Raw genomic sequence first — 21,075 nt, 5'->3', positions numbered from 1 at the left:
TGCTTGAATTATTTCCCCCCACGCTCTTTGTGATTTGATGGTTTGTGCAGAGAAATCTGCTGTAATTCTGATGGGTGTTCCCTTGTAAGTGGTCTGTTTCTTGTCTCTTACAGCTTTTAATATTCTGTTCTTGTATTGAATTTCTGGAATTTTTATTATTATATGCCTGGGTGTTGCTCTGTTTGGGTTGTAGGTAGCTGGGGTCCTGTATGCCTCATACATCTGAGTATCTTTACCTTTTGCTAAATTAGGAAAATTCTCCTGGATTATTTCTGTGAGTAGCTTTTGTAGTTCACTTGTTTGCATCCCTACTTCTTCTTTTATGTTCTTAATCCTTAAGTTATGGATCCTCTTATCATCTTCTTGTCTTTGTATTATTGCTGTTTGTTTCTTTGTTATTTTTAAGAAGTTTTTCATTTCATTCTCCCATATTACAAATCTGCCCTCCAGTTCAGATAGTCTGTCCTTAGTTTCTTTCAAGCTGTTATGCCAGTCTTCGATAGACTTCTTAGTATCTTGGTAGTCCCTTTGAACCTGCTTCACGTATTCTATGCTTTCTCTGTTTTCTCCATCAAACAATTCTCCCCTTTTTTTCTGTTCTTCCATTCCATCACCTGTTTTTTCTTGGGTGGTGCTTAGCATTTCTCTAACTATTCTGCATACTTCTAGCTTCAGGTCGTTGATAACTTCATTCCTGAATTGGTCTATGAGGCTCTCTATATGGTGCCTTATGTGTATTGGTGCGGTGTCTGCTATTGCCTGTTTCTCAGAATTGGGGGCCGAGGAGACTTTCTTGTTGCTGCCTCTTCCCATGCTGCCTCTTCTTCTCTGTTCCTTATATATGCAAGCTTATATAAGAGGCCCAGCTTCTCTCCCAGTCAGCCACAGCCTGATCGAATTGCGCCAGTTAGGTGTTCCCGCTCACCGCTGCGCACCAGGGAGTTACGGACCAGGCAGCCTACGCGTCTCCCCTCCCGGCCACCGTCAGGCTCTGGGATCTGGGTTGGGACAGTCTACCAGGTCCGCCGGCAGCGTCACGCAGGCCAGGCACTTTTCACCAATCCCGCCCGAGAGGGGGATGTGTGGCTGGAGTCGCCACCGCGCCCTGCTCCCGCAGGACTGCTCGGGCCCAGAAAGTCCTCTGCTGGAGTCAAACTGTGGTAGAGTGTCAGTTTCTCTCACTCACCTCACCATAAGTCAGTGCACGCCTCCCTGCCGTTCGCAGATTGCCGTTCTCAGAGCTTCTGCACGTCTCTCCCCTTGCCGAGCCGCTGTAGAGGCAGCCAGCCGCTGCGCGGCGGGAAACCCAAATCGCGGCTTACAATGGCGCGGTTCCAGCCTCCACACCGAGTCTTTTCTGTTCCTGTTTTAGCACCAGGACTGCATTCCAAGTTGGCTTCTCTCAGCCCAGTTCGTTCCTGAGTCAGCACAGCATATCTCCACCTGCTTATGTCTCCTTAGTCCGCACCATTCCTGGCTTCTGAGCCGAGTCTTTCAGAGAGCCGCCGGTAGTTGCTGTTATCTGTCCGCCATGTTCTCCCGGAAGAGTCAAATGGCAACTTAATTGTGTGTACTGAGCAATTGGCTAGATCTTACATCTTTGACATCCTCCATAATATATTAAAAGATCTGCAATACAGTGTTTCTTAGTGCTGGTCTTCCTCTTTTCTACGTTAGAGATAGACAAGCCCAATGTGGGCGCGTCTGGAGACCTAAGACCCTGAGGCACCCGCGGTAACATTAACAGGTGACCTGACCCCGCCGAGGGAAAAGCCATGAGGACCTCGGGGTCTGGAGCTGGGCGGGAGGCTGCAGCTCCCAGAGCTCGTTCTGCCGCCTCCTCTCAGACCTCAGCCCGACCCCATCCCTTCCCCGGCTCCCGTCCCACAATATCACCACTGTGTGTCTTTCCGGTCTCCAAGAGTCCTTCCATAAGGCCTGTAGGCCGTAGAAGTCTCAGTAAGCAGTCTAGCCGGGACAGAAATTCTCAGCACTACGTTGTGGTCAGGGCAGCCATGACACCGGAAGTCCACACCCCGAAGATAGGGCTTTCTGATTGGTTCAGGGGCAAGGCTGGGCATGTCTCATGGTTCTTCATGATTGACAGGTTGGTCACATTCACTTGCCCAGCTGGCTTGCCACATCCTAATCTCCTACCTCACTGGCATGTGTGAGGCTCTGGATTCAATCTTCACTACAACTACTACTAATAATAATAGTGACACTTGATGACTAAAAGGACTTAGAGAAGGGTTCAAAGTTATAAAATCCTAGAAATCATCTAATCCTTCATTGTCCAATTTTTTTTCTTCTTCCTGTACCTTTGGTACCAGAGATTGAACTCATGACCTCATGCTTGCCAGGCAGGCCTTGTGCCACTGAGCTAAACCCATGGCCCCCTACACTGAATGTTAAGCTCACATTATGGCCACACATTGGGTATTGGGATAAAAAAAACCCATGCAGGGACTGGGGATTTAGCTCAGCACCATAAGTGCCTGCTTTGCAATTACATGGTCGTGAGTTCAATCCCCGGTACCGATTAAAAAAAAAAAAAGAAAGAAAGAAAGAAAAAGAAAAACCCATGCAATATAGACCTTATGGTCTAGTACAGGACAGACAGTCATGCAAACACAAAGGCATGATATTTTTATAAGACCTGTGATAGAAGTTTTGGAAAATGCAGTGGAAGTTCAGAGAAAAGAATATAATAAAAATTAACTTGAGGAGGCATCAGAAATGACTAGTAAGAATAGCATGATTCAGGGGCTGGGGATTTAGCTCAGTGGGATAAGCGCCTGCCTTGCAAGCAGGCAGTCGTGAGTTCGATCCCTGGTACCAATAAAAACGAAAAAGGCAAAAAAAAAAAAAAAAAAAAAAAAAGACTAGCACGATTCCATGCAACTAAAGTTATAGGTTTTGAAAAGATTCACATTCTAAGATGATGAAAAATGAAATAAAGCATATAAAGGTATTCCATAAGCTGTGATATTAAAATGCTAGCTATTTTTACATTTTACTGGAACCTTACAAGAAGATGAAATATTAGAAAAGAATACAAGCCAGGCATGGTGCCACATACCTGTAATCCCAGAAGGAAGAAAAAGAGAGAGAGAGAGAAAGGAGAAGAGAAGAGAAGAGAAGAAGGGCGGGGGGGAGAAGAAGAAAAGGAAGAAAAAGAAGACAGAAAACAAAACAAACAAACAAAAAGAAGACATCAGGACTTCAAAAGCAACAGGGAGCTTATTTGGGAGAAATATAAGAAAAAGCCCACTAAATTCAACAAACCATGGAAGATCACTGGTAATTTTTTTTTTTTTTTTTTTGGCGGGTCTTTTTTGAGACAGGATCTCCCTCTGCAGTTCAGGCAGGTCTTGAACTCACAACAGTCCTCCTGCCTCAGCCCACTGAGTGTTGGCATTCCAGGTGTGCACTACCACGCTAGGCTGATCATTGATAATTTTTTTTTGTTGTCTTTTTCGTTTTTATCGGTATCAGGGATCGAACTCACGACTGCCTGCTTGCAAGGCAGGCGCTTATGCCGCTGAGCTAAATCCCCAGCCCCTAAATTTAAAGAAAAAAATGAAAACCAAATAATAAGGCTCAAATGATGGGAATCTTTCATCTTCAAGGAAGTGTTTGTACCAGCATAGGGTGAGGGTGGGAGTGGCCAAACAATATGGAACAGGCCCACACTGGAAATTTGGCTTAGTGGACAACAAAGTGAAGTCAGCCAGGTATCAAATGCAAATGTGTAAGATAGGAACAGTGTGTAGCAACAGTTCAGAAGTCACAGGGAATCAGGAATCAGGCTGAAAGACTAATGGAATCCTTCCAAAGAGTCAGGGCAGCAGAGGACAATCAGCTATGACAGACGGCAGCTGAAGGAAAATAGGAACGTATCCAGATGACACATTGGAACCTGCAGTATTAGCAAAGTGCCTGGCACAAAATAGATATCCATTAAATAAATATTTATTGAGTGAATGAATGTGTTCCTTTGATGTTTAGTTAAATGAATGAATGCCACAATAATAGCTTATATTGAGAATCAGTCCTTAGTTCATACCCTACCCTACTTATTTAATCAAGAAAATGTTTATTATATGTACCTGGAATATATGAGACCCTAAGGAACCAGATTCTCCCCTTAACTTCAGCAACTCACGATTGAATGACAGAAACAAGTAGCTGTTCTGCAATGTGACAAGTACTATGACAAATTTGTGCATAGAAGAATAACTAACCCAGAAGCTCCCAGAAGTGATATGCACATAGATCTGAAGGGCCAAAGGGATCAGAAGGACCTGGCAGGAGAGCTTGGAAGTAGATGGGCATGAGGGGTACAGTGGTTCCAACCAGACAAACAACAAGGGCAGATGTTCAGAGGTATGAACAATTTGTTATGGGAACTCTAAATGTTTAAGTACACCAAGAGCCAAAATGGGATGTGCTAGGTCAGGGAAGAGAATCAAGGATGAAATAAAAGAGGCCAGAGTAGTAAGTAGGGGTCAGATCATAAAGGACTTTGTGTGACATGCTAAAGAAATTGGAAAAAAAAAAGAAAAGAAATTGGATTTTTTTTTCCGTCTGAAGGTGATGGAAAGCAACTGGAGAATTTTAAGCAGGGGAAAGACATGATCAAATTTGCATTTTAGAAATAGCAACAGTGTGGAGGATGGGTTGGAAGAGGAGGCTGAAATTAGGGAGAATAATTTAGTAGGTTACTGCAGTGATAAGTCAAAAATGGTGAGGGCCTGAACTCAGCTAAGGGATAACAGGCATTTAGGGGGCAATACAAAGAATGACAAGTCACAGCTTTTGGTCATTTTTAGGGTGTGAGGGATAGAAAGCTAAGTGATCCCCATTTTCTGGGTTGGAATCTGGGAGAGGAAACAATAGAAAGGAAGGAAAGCAAGAGGAGAATAGACTGAACATACATCACTTTCCTTCCATGATTTAATCAATGTATGAGGAACTTTACAGATATTACTTTGTTTTTACTACAAACCTGGATAATGATTGTTATTATCCCTTTTTGTCAGATTAAAAATTAGAATTCCAAGAGATTACTCACATGCCACAATAAAAGGTGTGCTTCAGATTCTGGCCCAGGCCAGGTGTATTGGAAGGTGAGAACATCAGTTCCCTCTGAAAGCCTGCCACCATAGATGCAAGAGGCCTCCTGGAACTGATTCCAGCTGTGGTCCTGCTCCACCCAAGGGACCCTAATGCTCAGAAAGCATTTCTTTGTATAGAAAATCCAGCTCAGAGAAGTCTGTGCCCTCAGAAACTGTCTCTCAAAGACCTGTCAGGTGGACTTCTCCAAGAGGAATATGAGGGCATGTATCTAGATGTCCCCCCAAAGCCTTACATACTCATTGGTGGGGCTTTTGGGAGGTGGCTGGATTAGGATGTGTGATACTGGATTATAGATGTATAATTGGATTAGTTTAATGATTCTTTTATCATGATTTTGGGTGATGGAATTGCCAAAGAGGGGAGCCGTACCCTGGGTATAAGTAGCATCGATCAGTAGGTTTGTAGCCTGGATGGACTATAAGGGAAAGAGAGAAGGCAGGCTTGCTGCTTTCTGCCCACCTCATCATGGACTGTTTCTCTTCTTCCCTGTCCTTCTGCCATGCCACCCTGCCTTGGAGCCAGCTGACTAAAGACTGAAACCTCTACAAACAATATGCTAAAATAAATACCTCCTTTAACTTGTAGGTACTGAGTATTTTGTCCCAGCAATGAGGAAGTAACAAGCCAAAGAACGAGTCTCAGGGTAATCCTTTGCCCCCACTGAAGGGACAGTCCTGGGCTAGAATATTTTTCTTCCTTGTATGACTGTCCCTAAGTATTTAATCCTGCCCTAGGAAGAAGAGGTGTGCCTCCCTTCTCTGGTCTTATGTTGGCCTATTATGATGATATATGATTCTCATGCTCTGTGGAACTATGCAACTGTGTCTCAGTTGCATCAAATTACTAAAGAAGGTGCAAAGAATTAATTCATCTATCCAGAATGAGAATCAACTTGGGTACCACGGCACTCACCTCTAAACCTAGTGACTCAGGAGCTAAGGCAGGAAGATTGCAAGTTTGAGGCCAGTTTGGGCAACTTAGACCCTGTCTCAAAAATTTTAAAAATTGAAGATGGCAGAGTGATGAACCGCAAAGAAAAGAGTATCTCCAACATTTGGTGTCCAGATGTTGGAATATAGCAACTTGAGGAAGAAGGAGGAACACAGAAAGAATCTGAAGTAAGAATTGAAGTCCACAGGTAGAACAAAGAGAGAGACTTCAATGAAGAAGGGGATGGCAGGTGATAGATTTCCCTGAGCCTGATTCACTGCATGAAAGGGTAACTACTGGTGACCCTGGAGGACTGCAAGGAAAATGCATCAATGGAGTAGAGCACTGGATGCAGTGGACTGCAGTGGCTGGTGAATTATTTGCATTCGGAAATCCCTCCACCTCAGGAGAGACTAGTAGCCATCTTGGAAAAGGGCCAACTGAGCTCAGAACTCACAACAGAGGTTGGCTGTCTCAATCTAGCAGCTGCCTGTGTCAGGGTTAGGCTTCCAGGTTCAAGTTGGCAGAAGTGAAGGAGATGAGTTCAAGCTGACAGGAAGCATATGGAGTGTTGCAGGTTAAACAAATCGGGTTTGAGCCCTACAACCAGCAACTAGCCAAAACTTAATGGAACTAAAAATGCAGGATTGCTGATATTATCCACTACCCCACCATCGAACTATAGCTGGCTTGCTTGGACTAATTAACATAGATCTTCACTCTGTCTTCTCACTTTATCTACTATGACAGCAGATACATGCCTTGAAGTAGACTTTTTTTACTTTATTTTTTTTCTTTATTGCTCTTGTTTTTATGAGTGTGAACATTGTTTAAAGTTTATTGTTGTTGCAGTTCTGGTCTGATCTTATTTCCATGTCTCCTATCTCTCTTTCCCTCTTGTCTTTTTCACCAGTTTCCCAAAGTTTGCATGATCTTCCTTTTTCCTCCAGCCTTGCTTTCAACCTCTTCTCTTTCTCCTTCCTTTTCCCCTTCTTCCTCTTTTTCTTCTTCTTCTTCTATTTTTCTGTTTCCCCTAATCGCTTTCAAATTTTCTCTACTGGGAGAAAACCACATATTGAGGGCTTATTTACTGTGCACAATTTTATGGTTTGTTTTAGATTTTGTTATATAATCACAAATTTAGTTCATAAGGTTAGAGCTGGTAAATTAAAGTTACCAGTTTGTCATTTTCTAGGCTGTGTTTAATTCTATCATTACTACTGATAGTATCACTTTAGCCAAGGTGATTTATTGTTCTGAATTATTTGCTCTTGGTATGTCAAGACTGAGATGACCTAAGGATCGGGTCATAAAAATACTATAGGTCAGGGCTGGGGATTTAGCTCAGCAGCATAAGCGCCTGCCTTGCAAGCAGGCAGTTGTGAGTTCGATCCCTGGTACCAATAAAAAGGAAAAAGACCAAAAAAAAACTATAGGTCGACTTCTGGGAGAACATGGCAGATAGATAACAACAGCTACGGAGGCTCTCTGAGATAGCCAGCTTAGAGTCCAGGAATGGTGTGGTGTGAGGAGTCCTAAGCAAGGGGAGATATACCCTGCCAACCCAGGAACAAACTAAACTGAGAGAAACCAACTGGAAATGCAATCTGGGTGCTATAACAGGAACAGATAAAATCTCAGCGTGGAAGCTGGAACCTGCGCCTCTGGAAATTGCAATTTGAATTTCCTGCCACTGCCGCCGCCGCCACATCCCAATCAGCACAGCAGGGAGAGACAGTGAAAGCTCTGAGAGTGGGAAGCAGTGACCGGAGTTGAGAGCTGGACTAGCGAGGAGCCCTGCATCAACATGTGGTGAGTGAGAGGAACGGGGATCTTTCCATAGACTAGGAGGCTCCAAAAGAGGACATTCTGGGACTGGGCAGACTAGCTGGAATAGGACGCTGCAGTGACTTTAGTTGCATCTTCCCCTCTCAAGCAGGATTGGTGCGGAGCGCTTGGCCTGGGTGACGCTGCTGACTAAGACCCAGTAGGCTAGCCCAAATCAGGTCTCAGCACCTGGCGGTGCACTCTAGCAGTAGAGCCTTCACTAGGTTGACCTGGAAGGGCAGGCCCAGCAGAGGCTGCCCAGGTCTGTGTCTCCTTAGTACACTGCAGTGGGCAGGAACACCTAGCCCGCACAATTCAAACAAACTGTAACCAACAAAGAAAAAAACTGGACCTCCTATATATGCTTGCATGGAAGGAACAAAAAGTATGGGAAGAGGGAGCAACAAGAAAGGGTCCTCAGTCCCCAATCCTGAGAACACTGATCCAGGAAAGGTAAATGCAAAGGAGAATGAGGACAGAAAACATGCAATATCAGACATGGCACCAATAGACATAAAGCAATATCTCTGGAGCCTCACAGACAAGTTCAAAAGTGAAGTATTTAATGAAATAAAGCAAGATATAAGCAGAATAGTTAGAGAAATGCTAAGCACCACTCAAGAAAAAACAGATGGTGGAATGAAGAACAGAAAAAAAGGGGAGAATTGCTTGATGGAGAAAATAGATGCTAGAACTGCTAGATGGAGAAAACATAGAAAACATGAAGCAGGTTCAAAGAGATTACCAGGAAACTAAAAATTCTATTGAAAGCTGGCATAACAGCTTGAAAGAAACTAAGGATAGATTATCTGAACTGGAGGGCAGATTTGCAATGTGGGAGCATGAAACAAAAAACTTCTTAAAAATAACAAGAAAACAAACAGCAATAATACAAAGGCTAGAAAACGATAAGAGGATCTATAACTTAAGAATTAAGAATATAAAAGAAGAAATAGGGACACAAACAAATGAACTACAAAAGCTATTCACAGAAATAATCCAGGAGAATTTCCCTAATTTAACAAAAGGTAAAGATACTTAGATATATGAGGCATACAGGACCCCAGCTACCTACAACCCAAACAGAGCTACACCCAGGCATATAATAATCAAAATTCCAGAAATCCAATATAAGAACAGAATATTAAAAGCTGTCAGAGACAAGAAACAGATCACTTACAAGGGAACACCCATCGAATTACAGCAGACTTCTCGCCACAAACCATCAAATCACGAAGAGTGTGGGGTGAAATAATTCAAGCTTTGAAAGACAATAACCTCCAGCCAAGATTGATATGTCCTGCACAACTGTCCCTAGAAATTGATGGAAAAACAAGGTGCTTCCAGGAAAAAAGGAACTAGGGAAATTTGCAACCACCAATTCAACTCTACAGAGAATACTGCAGGATATTTCTAAAAAAGAAAAATACCAAGATTCCAGAAACAATGGCAGAGAGGCCACAATGAATGGAGCAGAAAGCAAAATGAAGAAGACAAACTGACAACTAATGACAGAAAAAGAGCACTAATACATTTGTAATGGGAGCCCTCAACACTCCACTGCACTGTTACAAATAGGAAAGTGGACCAAATATCAACAGTGAAATATCAGAACTGAACCAAACTTTTGAACAAATGTACTTAGTGGATGTCTACAAAGTGTTCCACCTCATAACAGCAGAATACACATTCTTTTCAACTGCACATGGGATATTCTCCAAAATAGACAATATACTAGCTTGTAAAACATGCTTAAGTAAACACAAATGAATTGATGTGTATTATCAGACCACAGTGCAATGAAATTGGAAATCAATGGCAAAAGAAACCACAAGAATTTCATAAGCATATGGAAATTAAAGAACACCCTGCTGAACAAGTGAGTCACAGATGAAATTAAAAAGAAATTAGACAGTTTCTACAATTAAATAATAACACCAATACAATATACCAGAATTTACAGGGTGCAATGAAAATACCTATGAGGGAAATTTATAGTAGTGAATTCTCACATCAGAAAAACAGAGTGAGCTCAAATAAATAACCTCATGTTGAACTTCAAACTTCTAGAAAAACAAGACCAAATCAAATCCAAAGCTCATATGAGGGAGGAAATTTTAAAAATCAAAGCAGAAATTAGTGCAATGGATACTAAGAAAACAATACAAAGAATCAATGAATCAAAGAGTTGGTTCTTCAAAAGATTAAACAAAAGTAATGAACCCTTAGCCAACCCTTTTCCTTTTTTATCAAAAAAAGGAAAGAAAAGACTCCAATCTGTGCGGTTAATAATGAAAATGGTGAAATCACAGGAATCCATAAGATCAAACCTACTTTGAGAACCATTATTCTAAATATAATGGAAAACCAGAAGAAATGGACAGATTCCTAAATACATATGAATTAAAGAAAACTAAACCAAGAAGACATAAAAATTCTAAATTACACAGTATTAGTCAATGAAATTCAAGATGTAATTAAAAATCTACCAACAAAATAAAGCCCAAGTCCTGATGGATTCCCTGCTGAATTCTACAAGAATTTTAGAGAAAAAATTATGCCACTATTTCTCAAATTCTTTAATGAAATTGAAAGGGAAGTAATACTCCCAAAGTCAGTCCTGGAAGCATTATCCTGATAACAAAGCCAGAGAAGGATACATCCAAGAAAAGATAACTACAGACCAATCTCCCTAATGAACGCATACACAAAAATCCTCAATAAGGGGCTAGGGGAGCAGGGTGGGGTGGCACACGCCTATAATCCTAGCACTCCAGAGGCTAGGAATGGAGGATCATAGCAAATTCTAGACCAGCCTGGGCCACAAAATGAACTCAAAGCCAGCCTAAACTTCATAGTGAGACCCTGTCTCAAAAAGACAAAAAAATTAAAAATAAGGGGCCAAGGATATAGCTCAGCAGCATGGTGACTGCCTAGCAAGCGTGAGGTCATGAGTTTGAGTCCTGATTCCTGGTACCAAAAAAAAAAAAAAATCCTCAGTAAGATACTGGCAAACACAACACAGCAAATCATCAAGAATATTATACACCATCACTATAACTAAGTAGGATTCATGCCAGATATGCAGGAATGGTTCAACATATGCAAACCAATAAATACAATATCATGGTTCAAATATGGTTCAAATGGTTCAACATATGCAAACCAATAAATGCAATATCAAACAAAGCCAAGGACAAAAATATATGACTATCTCAATAGATGCAGAGAAAGCATTTGACAAAGTCCAACATTAGTTCATGATAAAAACCTACAGAAAATTAGAATAATGATCTTTATCTCAATCTGATAAAATCCAGCTAAAACAAGCCAACAACCAACATCATACTAAATGGACAAAAACTGAAAACTTTCACTCTAAAATCAGGAACATAGCAAGCCATCCAAACCCCTCCTGTCTCTTAGAAGCTATTCCTATTCCCTATTTCTTCATTTCTACTACTCAGTCTTTTTCTCCAATAAATTTGCCTACACTTAAAAATAAATAAATTAAAATAAAGTAAGGTCAGGAACAATATAAGCATGTCACTGTCACCACTCTTATTCAGTGTAGCTCTGAAAATATTAACTAGAGCAGTTAGACAAGAAAAATAAAAAGAAAAATATAGGAAAGGAAGAAGTTAAATTATCATTTACAGATGACATGATACTCTAGATAGAAGACCCCAAAAGCCCCGCCAAATAATTCTAGATTTAATAACCAAATTCAGAAGCATAGCTGGATACAAACACTCATCTGGGCATGATGGCACATCCCTAAAGTCCCAGTACTTGGAAGCTGAGCCAGGAGATCACTGTGAATTCAAGGCCAGACTCAACTACATAGTGAGACCCTGTTTCAAAAAAAAAAGCAGACCAAACCAAACCGACCCTCCCTCCAAAAAAAGCCAACACAAAAATCAATAACCATCGTGCATACAAATAAGGCACTAGGACTAAGGACATAGCTCAGCAGCACAGTGCCTGCCTGGCAAGTGTGAGGTCATGAGTTCAATCCCTAGTAAAAAAAAAAAAAAAAAAAAAAAAAAAGGAAAAAGAAAACAAAGAAAGAAACAGAGAGAAATTAGGGAAGCAACAGCTTTTACAATAGCATCAAAAAAAAAAAAAAAGTATCTAGGAATCAGTTTAACAAAGGAAGTAAATGACCTTGTTATGGTTTGTGTTTAGATGTCCTCACAAAGCCTCATGTGGTCATGGTGGGGCGGTCCTTTCCAAGGCTACTAAATCACTAGTTTATGAATGGTTTATTGTCTAGTTCTGGGATTCGGGGTATGAGTGCTGCACCCATCCAGGGGCGGGTAACCAGCATATAATACAGAGGAGAGAATGAGGCTGTGCTTCTCTCTCTCCCTTTTTGCCTTTTCACTCTGTGGCTTTTGGAATCTGCTGCTCCAGTCATTGGCTGTCCCTCAGCGACACCACCCTCTCCTGGAACGAGCTGATTATGGACTGAAACGTCCAAAAAACTCTAAGCTAAATAAAGCTTTCCTTCCTTCATTTTGGGCATCGGTATTTTGTGTCAGCAATGAGAGAAAAGTAACCAAGACAGATCTTAACATTGAAAATTACAGTACTCTGAAAAAAAGATACTGAAGAGGATATCAGAAAATGGAAAAATATTCCTTATTCTTGGGTAGGAAGAATCAACATAGTGAAAATGGTTATCTTTGCAAAATTGTTATACAGATTTAATGCAGTCTTGATCAAAATTCCAGTGGCATATCACACAGAGTTAGATAAAAACAATTCTAAAACTCATTTGGAACCAAAAGAGACATAGAAAAAGCAATTTTGGGCAACAAAATTAAGGCAGGGAGCATCACAATCCTTGACTTAAAATCACACTACAGAGCTATTGTGATTTTTTTAAAAAAATGGCAAAAAAAAAAAAAAAAAAAAAAACCAGACCTGAGGATAAATGGAAAGATTACAAGACACAGAAACAACTCCAGACACACTCACTCAGCCACCTTCTCTTTGACAAAGGAGACAAACATCTTCACTAGATGAAAGATAACTTCTTTAAAAATGGTGCTGATAGGGTTGGGGATTTAGCTCAGCGGTATAAGCGCCTGCCTTGCAAGTGTGTGGTCGTGAGTTTGATCCCTGGTACCGATAAAAATGAAAAAAAAACAAAAAAAAAAAAAAAGAAAGAAAAAGAAAAATGGTGCTGATAAAGCTCACTTTCTACATGCTGAAGATTAAAACCTGATCCATATATTGCACCATGCACTAATCTAAAATTGCAATGGATATAAGATCTAAATAATTAACCAGAAACACTAAATCTCCTGGAAAGTAGAATAGGTGGAATTTTTTAAGACATTTCTAGCTAAATGAGCTAGAGACCATACTTGAGATCATTCTCCTAGGTAAAATAAATTACACACATAATCTGGGTGTGGTGGCACATGCCTGAAATCCCAGCACCCAGGAGGCTGAGGCAGGAAGATCATTGCAAATTTGAGACCAGCCTAGGCTACAAAGTGAGCTCAAGACCAGCCTGAATTGCACAGTAAGACACTATCTCAAAAAGACCACCCCAAAAAATCAGACACACATTTTCTTTTCTTTTCTTTTCTTTTTTTTTTTTTGTCTTTTTTTGAGACAGGGTCTCACTATGCAGTTCAGGCTTGAGCTCACTTTGTAGCCCAGGCTGGTCTCCAACTTGCAACGATCCTCCCACCTCAGCCTCCTGAGTGCTGGGATTACAGGCGTGAGCCACCATGCCCGGCCACATTTTCAAATATGGCATGATTTCTCTGGTGTAGGAAATGGAAAGTGTAAATAAGGACCAAAATATATAATAGATATTAAGAAAGGGAAAGAAAATGTTCAAGTGAGAAAGGGAACAAGTGAGGGGGAAAGGCTAAATTAAAGGAGAGATAAGAAAAAATAGAAGAAAAAATGGAACAAAGTTTTTGTAAATAAGGAGGAAAAGGGGGACTGAAAGGGGGAAGGGGAATGAGGAAAAAGTGGAATCAAAATATATCATGTAAGATACAGACTCTCTATGATGAATGTCATCATTATGTACATCTAAATGTACCAATAAAATAAAAAAGGTTTTTAAATGAAAGCAAAGCTTTTGTGAATAAGGAGGTGGGGGAGAAGGGTTGAGGAGAGGGACGGGGATGACAAATAAAGAAGCAAGACAAATCATGTACAGATGCAAATTTTCTATGATAAATGTTATCTTTATATATATCTAAAATGTGCCAATAAAACGAAAATGTAAAAAAAAATTTAAAATAAAAATGCTAGCTGGGCACAGTAGTGTACGCCTGTAACCCCAGCACTTAGGAGGCTGAAGCAGGAGGATCACTGCAAATTCAAGACCAGCTTGGGCTACAAAATGAGCTCAAGGCCAGTCTGAACTACATAGTGAAACCCTGTCTCAAAAAGATGAAAATAAATAAAAAATTAAAAATAATAAGATAAAATAAAAATTCTGGACTTGGTGATGCACACCTGTAATCACAGCACTCAGAAGACTAAGGCAGAACTGCTATAAGTTTGAGGGAACCCGGGGCTATATAGTGGGGTCAGGATCATCCTAAACTGTGTAACAAGACTTTATCTCAAGAATAAAAAAAGTTCTCAAAATTAAGAAAAGGATGGGATGGGGCTGGAGATTTATCTCAGTGGCACAAGCACCTGCCTTGCAACCGCGCAGTCGTGAGTTCAATCCCCGGTACCAAAAAACAAAGGATCGGATGTAGCTCAGTGGTAGAGTACCACTGAATTTAATCCTCAGTACCAATTAATAAATATATAGATGATAGATGGATAGATGATAAATGATAGACAGACAGAATTTGAATCTAAGTCTGTGTGACTCTAAGGCTTATGCTCTTTCCACTTTCCACCAGTTAGATCACACAGGAGGAGTTAGTTTGTAGAGGACTGATAATGAAATTCATTTGAGACATATTGAATCTGAGATGCCCTTGTGATATTCAAGTGAAGTCATCTAATGAACCATTGGGTATTATATATCTGTCCTTGTACAAGTTATTTAAAGTCCCTTGGCCTCCATTTTTAATCTGTAAAATGGTGATATTACCTATCATAAGGAGTTAACTCAGACAGATTCTCACATAATACTCTGCTTCCATCAAGCACTCAATAAGAATAAATGAATGAAGAAACTAATACCTATAATATTGTATACATTATTTTGGGGGATGGTGGCACATGCCTGTAATTCAAGTGCTTGGGAGGGTGAGGTGGGAGGATCACCATAAATTCGAGGTCATTCTGGGTTACATAGTGAGTTCAGCATATGTTATCCAAGCTATATAGTCAGACCCTGTCTCCAAAAAACCCCCAAAATACATATATTCTTCACCACACAGTTTAGAACTTGATTATTGCTTTCTTTTAAGGTCTATTAGTTCAATTCCCTTATTTTAAGATATCTCACCTGTGTATCTTAAAACCCTCCTCCCTTATTGATCTCTATAAATGAGTATAAGTGTCTTTATAATAGGAATCTCTCTTGTGCCCCTCCTGCATGGTCTCTAACTACAGAATTGGGGCTTGATGACCAGTTGCTGCTGCAAGTTGTCAACTATGGGAGGGGATCAGGGCTCAAGCACGGAGGACCCTCTGTCTCCTCCAGCAGCATCTTTGGGAATCGATGGTACCATCTTGCACTCAATCATCTGTGCTACAAGCCCAGAGTCATCTGTACCTCTGCTTCCTCTATCTCAGCACGCACTTTCTAGTAGCCACCTGATTCCAGTGATTTCACTTCACCTGTGTATCTTCAAACCCTCCTCTCTTCTGCATCCTACCATTACCCTAGATGAGACTTCATTTTCTCACACCTTCATTATGGTAAGAGCTTTTAAACTAGTCTTCTCAAAAGCATCTTCCAAACAGCTGGGGATGTAGCTCAGAGCAAAGGTCCTGGGTTCAATTCTCAGTACAAAAAGAAAGGAAAGATAGAAAGATGTAAGGCCCCTTCTTAAAAAATCATATTTTGGGACCAGGAGTTTAACTCAGCAGGAGAAGTGCCTACCTGGCAAGCACAAGGTCATGAGTTCAATCCTGGTAACTAACTAAATAAATAAAGAAAGAATCATTATTTCAAACCAGGTATGGTAGTGCATGCCTGTAATTCCAGCACTCTGGAGGCTGAAGCAGGACGATGGCCATGAGTTCAAGGGCAGTTTGAATTACAGAGTAGGACCTTATTCCAAAAACAAAGCAACAACATAAATCTTTATTTCAAAGCTCAGCGTTGCAACTAGCTGGGACTCCTCTGAATGTGTGGTCTTTGTGTGGCTGCACAGATCACACACTTGTAAAGCCAGTGATGGCAGAGTTCTTAACCACAATTCCCTGTGACTTATTAGCAGTCACTCTGTTTTCATTCTCAGCCATCACTAATAAGGAAATGGGACTCCTTCTAGCTCTATGCTCAGGCCCTTAGTTAGACCCTTCAATTTACAATTGTTTGTTTGTTTATAACTCAGCCAGGGCTTCAAACTCATGATTCTCCTGCCTCAGCCTCTCAACTGCTAGAATTACAGGCATACATGTGCCCATCTGGCTTAAACTCTCTTTTTTTTTTTTTTTTTTTTTTTTTTTTGCAGTACTGGGGATTGAACTCATACCTCACACTTGCCAGACAAGCATTTATGCCACTGAGCTAAATCCCTGGCCCTTACACTCTTAAAATAACTTCCTTCGAGCTGGGTGTGGTGGCTCACGCCTGTAATCCCAGCACTTGGGAGGCTGAGGCAGGGGGATCATTGCAAGTTCGAGATCAGCCTGGGCTACAAAATGAGCTCAAGGCTTGCCCGAACTGCATAGACACCCTGTCTCAAAAATAAATAAATAAATAAATAAATAACTTCCTTCTAGGAGTCTGAGGCAGTTGTTATACCTTTTCTTTCACTACTGGCATACAGCTGTGAAAATACTCACTTGCTCTCTTCCCAGCTATCCAGGACCCGTATACATAAAAGGCCACAAAGGTAGCCTTGAAACTCAGCAATGAGGAAAGCATCTATAAATTTAATAAGGAACAGCTTCTAATAAGTCCAGAGGTCCTTGCTCAACACAATTGCTCATGTGCCACCAACCAGGACCTTGGTCATGCTGGAAGAACCTCCCACCCAGGCCTTTGCCCTGGGTCCTGAGTCCGTGCCACATACAACATATGCGACACATGCCTCTTGTTTTCCAGCCACCGAAGGCCACAATCTCCAACTGTGTACTGCTCTGGAGACCATGGAAAGCTGGGTCAGTGTGGGAGCTTGGGAAAGGCATCCCACAGCAGAGTCTGTGGCCTGCATGCTGTACATTGCTAACAAGGAACAGGTAGGAAGTCTGTTGGGGGCCAGTGATGAAAAGGAGCCTTCTTGTTTCTAGAATGGGTAATGTTAGGAATCAGGTCCAGGTTTGGGAAGAGGCTCTGCAGAACAGAGAGAAGGTCAAGTGTTTTCCAGAGCTAACTGCTAACTCCTCCCACATTCAGGAGTCTGTGATGGCTACCCCAACACCTGAATCCATGTGCAGTGGGGAAGATGAGCCCAGAAACTGTGTGGTATGTGGGGACCGAGCTACAGGTTATCATTTCCATGCCCTGACCTGTGAGGGCTGCAAGGGCTTCTTCAGGTGAGACCCTCCTCTGCTGCAGACAGTCAACCCTCCCCAGCCAGACTCCTTTGGTCCCTCGCGCATGCTTGGGCTTGTTCAGGTACATTACTTGCTGTATCTGAGTCGATTCTGTGGGTAGTACCCTATATTCTGGTTACCACAGCACTGTGTAAACTGGTGGAATAAGAGAGGCCAACCATCTGTGTCATGCACATAGCCCAGAGTACTTATGTGCCTACTATCTGCAAAGCAGCCAGGCTTACCTAAATGACCCTGTGTCCTCATAAAAATACTTGAGATCTGTCATACCCTATACACCCTTGAGGACCTCTGGACACAACTCAGATTAGCTTGCTGGAAACTTCCCAAGTCTTTTAGACCATATCCTCTCAACTCCTCATATGCCTGTCTACTGGTTTTCTACTCCCACCCAGAATCTATATCATCTCTGTCACTTATAGACGAGCAGTCAGCAAAAGCACTGGTCCCACCTGTCCCTTTGCTGGAAGTTGTGAAATCAGCAAGGCCCAGAGGCGGCACTGCCCTGCCTGCAGGTTGCAGAAGTGTCTAGACGCTGGCATGAGGAAAGACAGTGAGTTGGCATCCCACCATCCCAAGAATCTATTCCCTGTATCTCTACACTTGGTCTTTGTTCTGAATAGCACTTTTCCCACATAGCGTGCCAAAGAAGCCTTTTGAAGCTAGGTGGATTATGTCACTATTATGCTCAAAACCTGCAGTGGCTCCTCATTGTTCGGAAAGTGTGTGAGTTCATGGCCGAGTTCCTGCACCCCACCTTTTGAGCTTTACTTTCTTTTTTTTTTTTTTTTTTTGTCTTTTTCATTTTTATCGGTACCGGGGATCGAACTCACGACCGCCTGCTTACAAGGCAGGCGCTTATGCCGCTGAGCTAAACCCCCAGCCCCTGAGCTTTACTTTCGAACTCTTTCCCCCTTGCTCCATTCATTCCAGCCACAGACTTCCTCAAATACAGCAAGCACTCTCCTCCCCAGGGCTTGCATTCTATCTGACATGCCCTCCCCTGGATATTGTATGGCTTGCTTTCTCTCTCTTCTGCCTCTTGAGTATAATACCTGTCACCTAGTCAGTACTTCGTAATGGTTGAATTAAACAATGTTTCTCTATGCCAGTAACCAGTTTTGTTTCCCGAAATGACATAACAGGCTCATAGACATTAAGTTGCTCAGGTTCATTCAGCGTAAAAGTTATAGTCAGTATACAAAGTCTGTGGGACTCCCAGGCTCACCTGTTCCATGATATCAACTACTTCATAATAGGGAGCAACAGAAAGGAAACCATAGAAGCCAAACATCTTGGTTTGAATTCAGTCTGTATCACTCATTTTATGACCTTGGACCTGTCACTGGAAACTAAGCTTGTTTACATTTCTGAAACAGATGAATACTACTTGCCCTCTCTACCACAGAGTTGTTTCATCCAGTGAAATCTGACCTCAGAACCTTTGAATTTTTTTTTTTTTTTTTTTTTTTGTGGGTACCAGGGATTGAACTCACGACCACACTTTGCAAGGCAGGCGCTTATGCCACTGAGCTAAATCCCCAGCCCAACCTTTGAAATTATAATGCCAGTGTAATGAGAAGTGCCTACCTATACTACCACAATCGAGGAGCCCGAGGCAGGAGGATAAGTTTGTGCTCAGCCTGGGCAACTTTGGACTGACTGTGTCTCAAAATAAAAAGAAGAGCTAGTGAGTATAGCTCAGTGGTGAAAGCCCTAGGCTTAATCACCAGTACCACATATAAAATATAATGCTATACGTTAGGTACTAAGATCTTCATTGTTTCTCCGGACGCCAAACATCTCATAGCTTTCCACTTTGCTTTCCACCCTTCATCTCTCATGGTGCAGTTTTCTACTGTAGTGCTCCACAGGCACTTAGGAGGTTGCTGAGACCGTGTAGGAGTCCCCAGCCAACTGGAGCAGTCAAGCTCAGGGAAGTTCTAAGAGTTCAGCCAAGATCAAGGAAGTGTTAGAAACTCTCTTCCCTCCCCCATTGTTGCGCAGGGCACCTGGAGGCCCAGATCTGGGACTGTTAGACAGGTGCTGTCTGCTGGTCTCAGTGGTCTTGTCGTATCTCTCACTTGGCACAGTGATACTGTCAGCAGAAGCCCTGGCATTGCGGCGAGCCAAGCAGGCCCAGCGGCGGGCCCAGCAAACAGCTCTGCAGCTGAGTAAGGAGCAAAAAGTGATGGTCCAGATCCTTCTGGATGCCCATACTCGCCATGTGAGGACCATGTTTGACCAGTTTGTTCAGTTCAGGGTGAGCACTTTGCAGAATTTGGGCTGGGAAGTGACCAAAAGGGAACCCAAAAAGGTAGCCCAAGGGAAAGGACTGTGTTCCCTGTACCAAGAGATGACAAGTCTTCTGTAACCCCAGGCTGGTAAGGATCCTCAGCAAATAACTCTTCTAAGACAAGGCAGCCAAGGCCTACAGGACAGCCTTGGCCCCAGGGCGTCTCACTCACATTAGATCTCTGCAGCCTCCAGCTTACCTGTTCATCCGACACCAGCGCCCACCCATCATGGTCCCTGAGCTGCCTCTGCTCATGCACTTCGCAGATATCAACACCTTCATGATAGAGCAAATTATCAAGTTCACCAAGGAACTGCCCCTTTTCCGGTGAGTGGCCCGCCCTCAACTTCTAGGTAACAAATATTTCATAAATTTCCACCTTCTTTCCCCTCAAAAGCCACTGATCAAGTTAACATTTCTGTCTAAACGTCAGTTCACAAATTTTCAGTTTTTCACTTTTAAATGGTACTGGAGGATGAACTGAGGGGTCTTATGCACATTAAGCAAGCACCATACCACTAAGCTACATCTGCAGCCCGTTTTGAAACAGGGCCTTGCTATGGCTTGAATTTAAATCTGCTTCAGCCTCCCAGGTAGCTGAGACATAAGATTGTTCCACCATACCCAGATCTAACTTTGTTTGAGGGGAGTCCCTCTCCATCTCTAGAGTCCAAGGTTTGGTCTCAAGTGCCCTTATTTCTGACAATCCACAGGTCCCTGCCCATGGAGGACCAAATCTCCCTTCTCAAGGGGGCAGCGATAGAAATGATTCAGATTGCACTGAATACCACTTTCTGTCTCCAAACTCAAAACTTCCTCTGTGGGCCTCTTCACTACACTATAGAAGATGGAATTCATGGTACGATGGTGGCAGAACCGTTGAAGGCATGGGTCCTTGTGCCACGGAATATGGTAAGGTGACTTGGAGTCCTAAATCCAGTGTCTCTCACAGTGGGATTCCAGAGAGACTTTTTGGAGTTGCTCTTTCACTTCCATGGGACACTGAGACGACTAAAGCTCCAGGAGCCCGAATATGTGCTCATGGCTGCCATGTCCCTCTTCTCTCCTGGTGAGCATTTCCCACAACCCAGAAACTGTGATCCTGCCACCTGTGTCCAAATGTTGGACTCCTTGAATGCACCCACCTCCAGCCATTCAGCCTCCAAACCTAGAGGGTCAGTACCATCTGCAGCTCTGTGGGCAGCGTG

General features: G+C 42.3%; 1 protein-coding gene across 5 annotated transcripts in view; it reads left to right on the top strand.

The window, feature by feature from the left end:
- The window catches only part of Nr1i3 (nuclear receptor subfamily 1 group I member 3), a 28,097-nt gene that overhangs the window by 4,588 nt on the left and 2,434 nt on the right, over positions 1-21,075 (top strand). The window contains exons 2-8 of one of the 5 annotated variants that reach the window (XM_005002287.4): positions 17,120-17,253; positions 17,411-17,550; positions 17,994-18,124; positions 19,665-19,834; positions 20,055-20,194; positions 20,581-20,726; positions 20,820-20,936. In XM_005002287.4, coding sequence (XP_005002344.3) covers positions 17,120-17,253; positions 17,411-17,550; positions 17,994-18,124; positions 19,665-19,834; positions 20,055-20,194; positions 20,581-20,726; positions 20,820-20,936 — 978 coding nt within the window. Of the gene's footprint in view, positions 1-17,119; positions 17,254-17,410; positions 17,551-17,993; positions 18,125-19,664; positions 19,835-20,054; positions 20,195-20,580; positions 20,727-20,807; positions 20,937-21,075 lie in introns of all 5 variants that reach the window. The other 4 variants (XM_063253555.1, XM_063253554.1, XM_063253552.1 and 1 more) reach the window with 4 other exon arrangements.

Source organism: Cavia porcellus, unplaced genomic scaffold, assembly GCF_034190915.1.
Source record: "Cavia porcellus strain 051 isolate PalLab524CR breed Dunkin Hartley unplaced genomic scaffold, mCavPor4.1 scaffold_7, whole genome shotgun sequence".
NCBI classification, from domain to species: domain Eukaryota; kingdom Metazoa; phylum Chordata; class Mammalia; order Rodentia; family Caviidae; genus Cavia; species Cavia porcellus.
This window is presented reverse-complemented; position numbering and strand designations above follow the sequence as displayed.